The 9,772-nt window shown below is 42.0% G+C and overlaps 1 protein-coding gene across 4 annotated transcripts; it reads right to left on the bottom strand.

Annotated features, from left to right (window-relative positions):
- Positions 1 to 420: 420 nt before the first annotated feature.
- LOC142761613 (uncharacterized) lies at positions 421 to 9,200 on the bottom strand. Of its 4 annotated transcripts, XM_075875883.1 has the most exons (14): positions 9,054 to 9,200; positions 6,363 to 6,548; positions 5,745 to 5,906; positions 5,459 to 5,533; positions 4,711 to 4,779; positions 4,482 to 4,634; positions 4,035 to 4,091; positions 3,789 to 3,953; positions 3,229 to 3,294; positions 3,083 to 3,151; positions 1,942 to 2,162; positions 1,688 to 1,847; positions 830 to 958; positions 421 to 545 (listed from the first exon to the last, which is right to left on the bottom strand). In XM_075875883.1, exons 1-14 carry the CDS (start codon positions 9,058 to 9,060, stop codon positions 496 to 498), a joined length of 1,569 nt encoding a protein of 522 aa, XP_075731998.1. In that variant the 5' UTR covers positions 9,061 to 9,200; the 3' UTR covers positions 421 to 495. The 4 variants fall into 4 exon arrangements, with proteins under 4 accessions (XP_075731998.1, XP_075731999.1, XP_075732000.1 ...); XM_075875884.1 differs by lacking the exon at positions 3,229 to 3,294; XM_075875885.1 differs by lacking the exons at positions 3,083 to 3,151; positions 3,229 to 3,294.
- Between the last annotated feature and the right edge of the window lie 572 nt (positions 9,201 to 9,772).

Below are 9,772 nucleotides of genomic sequence, written 5' to 3'. Positions count from 1 at the left end.
TATCTATCTATCTATCTATCTATCTATCTATCTATCTATCTATCTATCTATCTATCTACCCAGACAACGCTCCGACAACCTGAGGTTGTCCTGAGGATGACCTACACCGTACGAAAGTATGACCTGAGGAAGCCCTCAAATGAACCTCAAGTGGTCCTAAACCAGTCCGTTTGTCCGGCCTCAGATCGTCCTCAGGGCATCCAGAAAAGAGCACATTATGATGAGTCTAGTACTTTTTGAGGACGAAGCATACAAGACCTAGGCACTCATCAGACCTTACGAAAAGTTGCTCTAATTCTTCTTTTGGAGCGCTGAAATGACAACTGATCAATCAAAAGTGCCTGAACATGCACACTCTTTAAAGCACTGCCTGTGAGGTTTCAGTAACAATTTCTTCAAGTATAGCAATAAAAACAGCAATGCACAGAAAACATGTTTATTTTCAGGAATGAAACTTGGCAGTTTTCACTAGATGAGACTTCTTGCCCTGTGCCTTCAGAGGTCTTCATCCGATGGGCTTGACAACGCGACACTTTGAAGACATTCTGTAGTAATAGAAAGCAGCATATCTTGAAGCACAAGTGAATTTAGAGTATCAATAAGAATATTAAGACAATAACAGCATGCCAGATTTGAAAGCATAAAATGAAAATTATATTACCATAATGTGCAGGTACGAACTAGCCATTATATAATGGTGAAAATGATTTATATAGTTCATGCTTGCATACACATCAAAATTCGAGTAAGGCAAGAAAATTATTTAAACTATAACAGCAAAAGTATCATATGTTATGATAGCTTCAACAGCACAGATAATAAAACTCACCCTCATGGTGAGTGCGAGAAGTTCTTAAGCGCTGCTTCTGGAGCTTTTCCCCAGCATGCCGAAGCCACACTTTAATCACACACTCGATGTCATTTTTTTTTGTTTCCGGAAAATTTCGCCTCACGGCCTCTGAAAAAGTACAAAGTTCATAAAACAGGAATTACACAAACATAATACATTAATATAATGCTACATAGGTTGTTTGAAGAAGTACCTCTAGTCAGCATGATCGACATTTTGATAGGTGGGCACATCATCATTAAAGGTCCTTGCCATCCTTCCCCATGTTAATTTCAAGAGTACTGACATTGACACTATGTGTTGCATTACAAGAAGAACACCACGAAGAAGACATCATTGTAACTTTTTTGAAACCTAGCATGCAAAGAATGATGAGGCGCCTTTGACGAAAATACGTCCATGTATGAAAATGTTGACCAGCTTGTCTTAGGTACTTATTCCTGTTTAGAGATCCTCAGTGATCACTATGAGCTTCCATCTGTTAGTTTTCATCTGTACATAAGATTTCCACTACAGTTAAGAATGCCTAGTAGTGCTACCTGATAATAACTTCTGCAAGTAGTGAATGCTTGCGTATGTGTGCCATGCAAGTATACTAGTGTGCTTGAAGAAGCTGCAGGGTTTCTTACTGACAACAGATATTTCATGCTAAAAATTTTCCAAGTTTAAGCACATAATTTTAATTAGCAAGCATCCTAAAAAATTTAATGCTTTCATGAAAAGATTGTTCTTTTGCTATTGACTTCAAATGAAAGATAATGTGGATAACAGACTTAGAAATGTCTGTACTCAAACACGGCTCTTGCAGCACATGGTGTTGTGAAACAAATTACTCACTGCAAATGACATCTGTGACACCTAGATCCACAAACTTCCTTTTGCCTTTTTGGCCTGCCCAGCTGAACTGCACAGCAACCTCAAGGCTTAGCAGAAGCTCCAGCATCCTCCTGGCTGCTGCCCCAAAAGTTGAGCCACCAAGGCCAGCAAGCTGCTGTATCTGTAAAGTTTTGAGGTCATTATTTTTTTTAGAAGAGTAGCTTAATGCAGTGACTAGAAAAAAAAATTATAGAAAAATATAATGAATGACGTACAAGCTTTAGCTTAATGTTGCCATCAGCAGCAAGTCTCCCCTCAAGACTTAGAAATTGGTCAATATCCTTGACCGGTGTCAAAACCACATCATCATTTGTCTCATCTTGAAGCCTCACTGTTGTGTTGAAAAGGTGCTGCTGCATGGCATCAACCTGTCGTCCCAGCTGCTCTAGCCTCATCAGGATAGTTTGCGAAATTCGCATGAGTTGACGCACGTATTCTGTAAAGACGTGTTCATGAAGTAATAGCGCTGAATTGCAACATATAAAATGGCAAAAGCTGAGATAACATTGAAAATGAGAAGTGCTACTAAACACAGCAAAACAAGCACACAGTTGTTTATGGCTTCTCTGCACATTATTGTCGGTTTTAGAAATTTGTGCCTACATGGCTTCAGTTATTTTGTTAGCATGCTCAGTGATGCCTTTTTAGGACCTGAATACGCATGCAGAGTTGACACTGAGATGAAGCACCTTCATTGCGTGCTGTGATTCAGTGTACCCATATATTTACAACCTAGTTTTCAACAAAAACTTGGAATAAGTTCAGAAAAATTGTTGAAAGTTAGGTTATTAAGTGAATTTGTGAAAAATAGAATAAGCAGAAACAGATACTTTAATGTTTTAAGCACTGAAACAATGTGTGACCAGACCATACATATAACAGTTGCCATAGTTTTTGCAGCAAAGTGATGCCACTATCACTTTCCCAACGAAAGCAAAAAAAAAATGTTTAAAATATAACTCTTCATTTATGGGGTAAAAGCGTGCTCATCGCCATCAAAGTGACACACAGTCCTCATTTCCACTGTGATCAAGAGGCATGTTCTCTACACTAAATAGGCGACAACAGTTGTTTATGAATTAAAAGTATTAATTGTGGCACCTTCGCTTCAATTTTTCTGAGACATCAGGTATTTACACTTGATAAAGCAACTACAGTTAGTACATTGTTCCGAAATTGCAAATAAGCAATTATGCTGCTTACGACTGGCACAGCTATAAGACAAAACGTTTTGCTTAGCACTTGCAAAGATTTTAATCTAAAGAGAAAAAAAACTGTATTCCCTAGACAATAAATACAAAGATTGTCTTCACCTCTGAAGTGGCACCCGGGTAAGAAAGCTTTAATGTTACTTACCAGGAGGTGAGCTTCTATTGCTAGAGGGGAAGCCTAATGAAGACCCATGGGTATTATTGTGTGCAGTCCCTACAGAAGCATAGATGAAGGTTTTAAGATGCACTTCTAAAAACTAGCTCTGAACATTTCATCGAAAGTATTCTTACATGAAGGGCCTTGCTGACTACTGTTATGTTGCTGCAACACTTGCCTTTCAAGGTTGTCTGCATGCTCTGTAAGTGACAGTTCCTACAAGTGACAGTTGCCATTGTTTTTGCTACAAAGTGATGCCACTGTCATTTCTGTCTACTGAAAAAAAAATATTTTTTTTTTGATTATGGGGTAAAAGCGTGCTCATTGCCATCGAAGTGACACGCAGTTTTCTCATTTCCACTGCGATCAAGAGGCATGTTCTGTACACCAAAAAGGTGATAACAGTTGTTTATGTATTAAAGCTTTAATTACTGGCACCTTAGCTTCAATTTTTCTGAGACAACAGGCATTTACACTTGATAAAGCAACTACATTTGGTACATTGTTCCGAAATTGCAAATAAGCACCCTATGTTGTTTACCACTGGTGCAGCTATCAGACGAAACGTGTTGCTTAGCACTTGCAAACCTTTATAACGTACAGGCAAAAACACTTTGTATTCCCCAAACAATGAATATAAAGGTAGTCTGCATCACAATAGGTGCCGATCTAAGGAAGCTCTAATGTTACTTACCAAAAGGTATGCTTCTAGTGCTAGGGGAATTGGAAGGTGTGTGTCTACTGGTAGGAGAATTCCTGATGACATTTTGCCCCTCATTATATCCTGCTCTCTGAGCAGGCATAGATGATGTTGAGGGAAAGCCTAAGCCAGGCTCGTGGCAATTATTGGGTGCAGTCCCTGCAGAAGCATAGATGAGCCTTTTAAGCTGCACAATTCTAAAAACAGCCCCTGAGCATTTTATCAAAAATACCGTCTTACATGAAGCCCCTTGCTGACTGCTGTAATGCTGCTGAAATGGTGGCCCTTCAAGATTGTCTGCATAAAAAAGAAAAGGGACAAGAATCAGAGTGATGGGACAGTTATTTTGGCCAGTTACGCGAAGCTCCCACCATCTTTCCATCAACACTTGCTGCAAAGCTTTAGTTGCAAAGTGATGCAAAGCTTTAGTTGTTCCAGAGTTTAGAAGGCTGGAACTACATTTACACTTGACACACGAACTACAGTTAGTAAGTTGCTCCAAAACTGAAAAGAAGCATCCATGCCATTTAGCTCTACCATAGCTTTAGACTAAACATATTGCTTAGCATATGGAAAACTTGGTGCCTAAAGTAAAATAACAACTTGCATACATAACACACAATAAATATGAAGGTAGACTTCACACGTAAAGTGACACCCATGGAAGGCAGCTTTTGTATCACTTACCCAGAGGTCTGCAGTTGTTGCTGTATGAACCTCTGTAAACATTTTGACCCTCAGGTGATGCCATTCTCGGTGAAGGGGCTCTTTGTGATGGCCTAATGCCTGCTGGTGAACTGGAGTCGAACGCAGGCACTTCACTGATATTGGATCTAGTCACTGCAGAAACATAAGTGAAGCTTTGAAATGTAATTCTACACATGCACTTTGAGCTGTTCATCAAACATAGTCTTACATAAAGCCCCTTCCTGGCCTGTGGTGCGATGCTGCTGCAGTGGTTGCCGCCCTGCCTTGTCTGCATACCCTGTTAGAAAACAGAGGCAAGAAAAAATCAGCGGGTAATGGGACAGTAGAATAGTCATGTGAAGATTAGACAAATTTTCCATTGTTTCTTCATGGCTCCTGAAAACCTGCAAACCTTGCATGAAATCAGCTCCGTCTACAACATAATCAAAGTTACAAATCTGTGCAGTGAGAATGATATAAAAAATGAATTTCAAGCGCTAGCATCACTCTGTCGTGGAATACTCAACACCAAGCAAAGGGCAAGTGTCCAAATTCGATACGACCCTGGGTATTTCTCTTCTCAGTTTTAATTTTTTGTGTCTATCAGTTACTTTTTCATGTCCATCAGGCCACTGATGGCCATGGCGACCCCACTCAATGCAAGAACGGGTGTTCAAGAGCTGCTCTAAAACTGATGTGCATGGTTTACGTACAATATCCCCTTTGGCAAAAACTCTTGGTTGGAAGCGAGTACTTAAATGCGTGCTGACATTCTCAGTTATCGCAGGTCAGAAGCATGTCATATGCTATTTGACATGACATTTTGGAAAGGAAAATGAAAAGTAAATAGAGGTTAACATGGAGTTATTAACCAGTTTGCCACCCTGCATAGGGGTGTAGAAAAAGGGGTTGTAAAGAGGAGAGATAAATAAAATAGCAAGAAAAAAAAACAGGATTTTATCCCAGAAGCATATCACCTTCATGTTCCAATGACCGTGGCTGGGTGGGCAGTGGCCGATTCTCTAAATTTCTTGGTCGCTTGTGTTTTCTCCCTAAGAAAGCAAGCCAGAATCAGCATTTCACAGCCCTAAAGCCAGATAACCCAGTGTTACTTTTGGCGGTAGATAACAGAAAACAGTGTGAGCAATTCCGTGGGGCTATCATTGTAAAATAGGCATTGCAGGATGTAAAAAGATTCAATACTATTAAAAAACATAAGTACAAGCAGTTCACTTTACGTAAAGTTCAAAAATGGTGTTATACGTCTTATCATTGAAGCTGGAGGTGATGGTGCCCCTTCATCATCTTCAGACTCATAGGATCTCTTATTTTTTTTTCTTCTGCCTTTCCCAAGTTCTGCCTCGCCGTCCAAGTTGGATCCATTTTCTACCCTTGGCAGATTTGCCCGTGCTTCGGCATATGTATCTGCAGAAAGAAGGGCAACAACTACTAATTAAATGATAAGCATGATCATTTCTCAGATCTGTCACACATAACAAGTAGAACTCCAATTCCTTTGCATAAGTCATTACCAAGCAGGTACTAAGAGTCACCCATGATATTAAAATGGATCATTTAAATTTTGCTGCAATGACAGCTGACATGCAAGTATTCACAAAATATGAGATACTTGATTTCGCATAATTGTTCTTTTTTTCCTGATATTCTCGAAGCTATCTTCTGATATTCTTCGAAGCCATCTTCTGATATCTTTTCCTGATATTCTCGAACCCATCTAAACTTTTAAGAAGTTACTTTGATCTAAAGTGGCAATTAGAGTTACAATGCTGAAATTGCAGTTTATTACATACCTTTTACTTCATTGCTGACCAAATCGCTGAAAAACGTGCAGTAAAACAGCATAAATAAGGAATAATTTACCAAATTCTCGGACAACAGTGCAAGGCACTTCTATCCAGTCAGCCCCTGGAGTCGCTTTCGCCTTCAACAAACTATGTACATATTTAGTTTGTCGAGGCCACAGGCAGCCGTCGCCTTTCAGCCAACTTTTGAGGATGATCCCAGATGTATCATCCTCTTCTGGGAAGAGAACGACAACGTATTGACCTTGCAAAAGAAAGAGAAGCCAAATTCAAATTCTGTATACATTCTGACACAGTTGTGAAAGTTTATTACATGTGCACTGTAGCATGCAAAAGAGGGAAAACAATGCTTTTCCTTTTCAAATACACTTTCAGGCATTTCTGTGAGATGTTCTTCAGAGGCCAATACCGCAGACTAGAAGGCTGAGACACTGAGTAAATTCCCAGTATGGAGGAAGGGCATGGCAGAGAATAAAAATCTTCACACTTGAGGAACTTCCTTCCAATTATGCATGGCTCACCGCACGGGAGATGAGCAAAATTGTCAATAACGACGATTGACCCATCACTTAGCCTACAGCACCCATTTCTCTTTTCAGCTCTAAGAATGACATTGCCAGGCAATGTTACTTTTTTAAACTCGGGGCCTCGGCATGGAGCAACAAGTGGCCCGTCAGCATGCTCTGCAGCAAATACGACATGGCTTTCAGTTTTCTTATGCCTCAGAGGACGGTGTGCCTGCTCAGCAAGCCTGTTGCAAAGTTGCTCCAAGGGAAGGTCTGGCTTTCTCAGCATTCTCTTTAACGAGGACATATGGTTTTCAAATGGGAAGGCACTCCATGAGTCCAAGGGGCCAAGGTGTGTAACATCATCTGCCAAATGACACAGGCCATGCACATTGTGTGAAACATGCTCTTTGCCATAAATGCTTATGAATGTCCGGATAAAAAACTTGAGCATGTTTCCGGCATACTCTATCTCACTTGCAGGTGCAGCTGGTGTGGAAAGAACAGAGATCCCCACATGTAAAGCTAAGAAGTTCTTGTACATGTGTGCAGGAATCAGTGATGACAAAACAACGGGTCCTCCATATAAAAGAAAAAAGCGAAACTCAGTCGCTTTCCACCGATCAAGTTCAGCAATGCTCCTCGGCTTTCGGCTAAAATCACATGGAACACACCGTGCAATTTGAGAATTTTTTTCCGACATCTCAAGACGCACTTTGCTTCCAAGTCTGGTCACTTTTGGGCCACGTACCCACAGTGTCAAGAGCTTGTTCATGACACCCAAGCACACAAGGTGCATGTAATCTAATGGTATATCTTTCACTAGGTCAAAAGGAAGTTCCTCAAGAATACTTTCGCCTGTGTGATGCTCCTCCTGGACTTTTAAGCGAAAGCTGTCATCTGTTCGCTTGCGAGCATTGACGTTTGGGAAGCACACCCTGCCCTCACAGTAGACACCTTTTACGTCACATTTGGTGCAGCTGTAATAGCCTGTGTGGCTTCTGACATATAATACAAATGCCTTTGCTGGTGCATCACATATGAGGGCATACAAGCTAACAGGAATTGCAGTTTCTCCAATGGTAATCCCTGTTGTGATAGCAGCATTTATGTCACAAACAAATGGTCGCAAAAAATCATTCGCGTTGTTGGGCTTGCTGCTTCCGAAAAAAACACCCACTATAAATGGTGCTTTGTCCTCCAAATTACTTATGCGTCCCAGTATGCACCAAAATTGGCCCCGTGAACTTTTTGAAACCGGCAGACCGTCAATGTTGAAGCTAAGCTTCAAAATTCTTGGTAGTTCTGCACAATCTTGCAGCACTCGCTGTAGGCCTGCACTGAGGCCGAAATGATGGTATTTCCCGCCGGCCAGCTGCAACACTTCCAGGCACTTCTTGGGCGTCTGTAACAATGCCCTTGCAGTTGAAGGGAGCGCGCTGAAGCATTCGTGGGACTGTAGTACTCTCAAGAGCGATGTAACTGAAGTGTGCGATGCGCGAGATTGTAAGGCCCACGCTTGCAGTCTCTCACGAAAGGCCAGCAAGCTGTCCACACTGCCGCGTTCACAAACTTGCTCTTCGTTACTCCCAGTCGGTGCCAATTCGAAAGAATCCCTCTGCCTCACCTGCGAGGTCGCCGAAGTCGAAGCCGCAGCGCTGCTGTCATGGAAGGCACGCCGTTCGAAGTCTGTGTGATCGTGAGGCACAGAAACACTGCAGCCGCTGGGGTAGCACGCGTCGCCAGAAATCAAAACGTGTCCTTGGGGCACATCCGTTTCTGGAACGATCGAGGAGTGTGCCGAAGGCCGTTCTCTGTCATGAACACAAAGGCGACGATGGCCGTCTTCGAGGTCGACCGCACAAGCCTCGGAGGGCAAGTCGCTCTCTCTTTCGGCGTTGCGGGAATCTCGGTCAACGTACCGCGTGTCATTTATGACATCGGCCTCACTGTCAATAAGCTGAAAACTAGCATTGACGCGCCGATTAATTTCACGCCGAAATTTGCGATCCGCGCTCTCAGCCATCTTGAACAGCACAGAGCACAGTAGAATGGTGGCTAGACCAAAGAACACCCACCACCAGAACACGTTGTTAGGCTAGTCAGTTGGTTTGTACATACATACATGAATAAGCAGTAAAGATATACAGCGCGAGGCTGAAAATCAACTGTCCTCTCTTTTTTTATTTATTTACCTTTGCGGCTTACAACTTCAATATGAAAATTTAACAGAAGACACTCACCTGGCATGCTTACGATTCTTTGAGGGCTTCTGCGAGAAGCTTCCTCTATGGCGAGAAGTGTTGTATTGGAATGTTGACTCGACCAATGACTCGACTTGACTTACTGCAGGCCCATAATGATGATGATGATAGTTGCGTCACTTTAAAATGGGTAAACAGTGTCGTAGACATCCAGATTTAAAAGCACCTTGACTGCGCATGGTGACCGCATTAAGGTACTGCTTTTTTTTTGTTAGCACCACCACAACTTCAGTCGCCCATTCGTTTTCCCACAGCGTTCTAGTTCCAATGCTGCTCTATTCACGATAACCTAGGCCAGCCCAGTCGTCAGCATGGTCAGTTGTCGTCTGCTCGATGGGACCGTGCGGCATTGCAACACTGGACACTCGAGAATAACGTGCTCGCTATTCACAGTTTTCACGCCTGCATTCATTTTGGAGCCGACACCGTTTATACTCGCACCAAACTTGGTCTGCCGCACGTGCGTTCATTGGGGAAACGGGTCAGACCACAGTCAGTGCGATATAATTCCGTATGCACGTCGGCGGTAGATCACGACCAACGAAAACGTGCAGGCAGAAAGTTTGGCCTACGATCACTTACAAAGTAAATAAATAAATAATAAATAAAAGAACACGTCTTTCTCGTGTTGGCTTGAAGTGCTTCCTCGTGTAACTATCTCATTTTAATGATCGAGAAGTACTTTACTATTATGACTC

Source organism: Rhipicephalus microplus, chromosome 10 (genome assembly GCF_043290135.1).
Source record: "Rhipicephalus microplus isolate Deutch F79 chromosome 10, USDA_Rmic, whole genome shotgun sequence".
Classification (NCBI taxonomy): domain Eukaryota; kingdom Metazoa; phylum Arthropoda; class Arachnida; order Ixodida; family Ixodidae; genus Rhipicephalus; species Rhipicephalus microplus.
Note: the sequence above shows the minus strand (reverse complement) of the source record. Positions and strands in the feature narration are given on the sequence as shown.

Coding starts and splice junctions, on each gene's coding strand:
- LOC142761613 (XM_075875883.1), bottom strand. Junction 4,635..4,710: donor AGGCCAGGAAGGGGCTTTAT/GTAAGACTATGT, acceptor ATGTTTCTGCAG/TGACTAGATCCAATATCAGT. Junction 1,848..1,941: donor GCAACATTAAGCTAAAGCTT/GTACGTCATTCA, acceptor AAAACTTTACAG/ATACAGCAGCTTGCTGGCCT.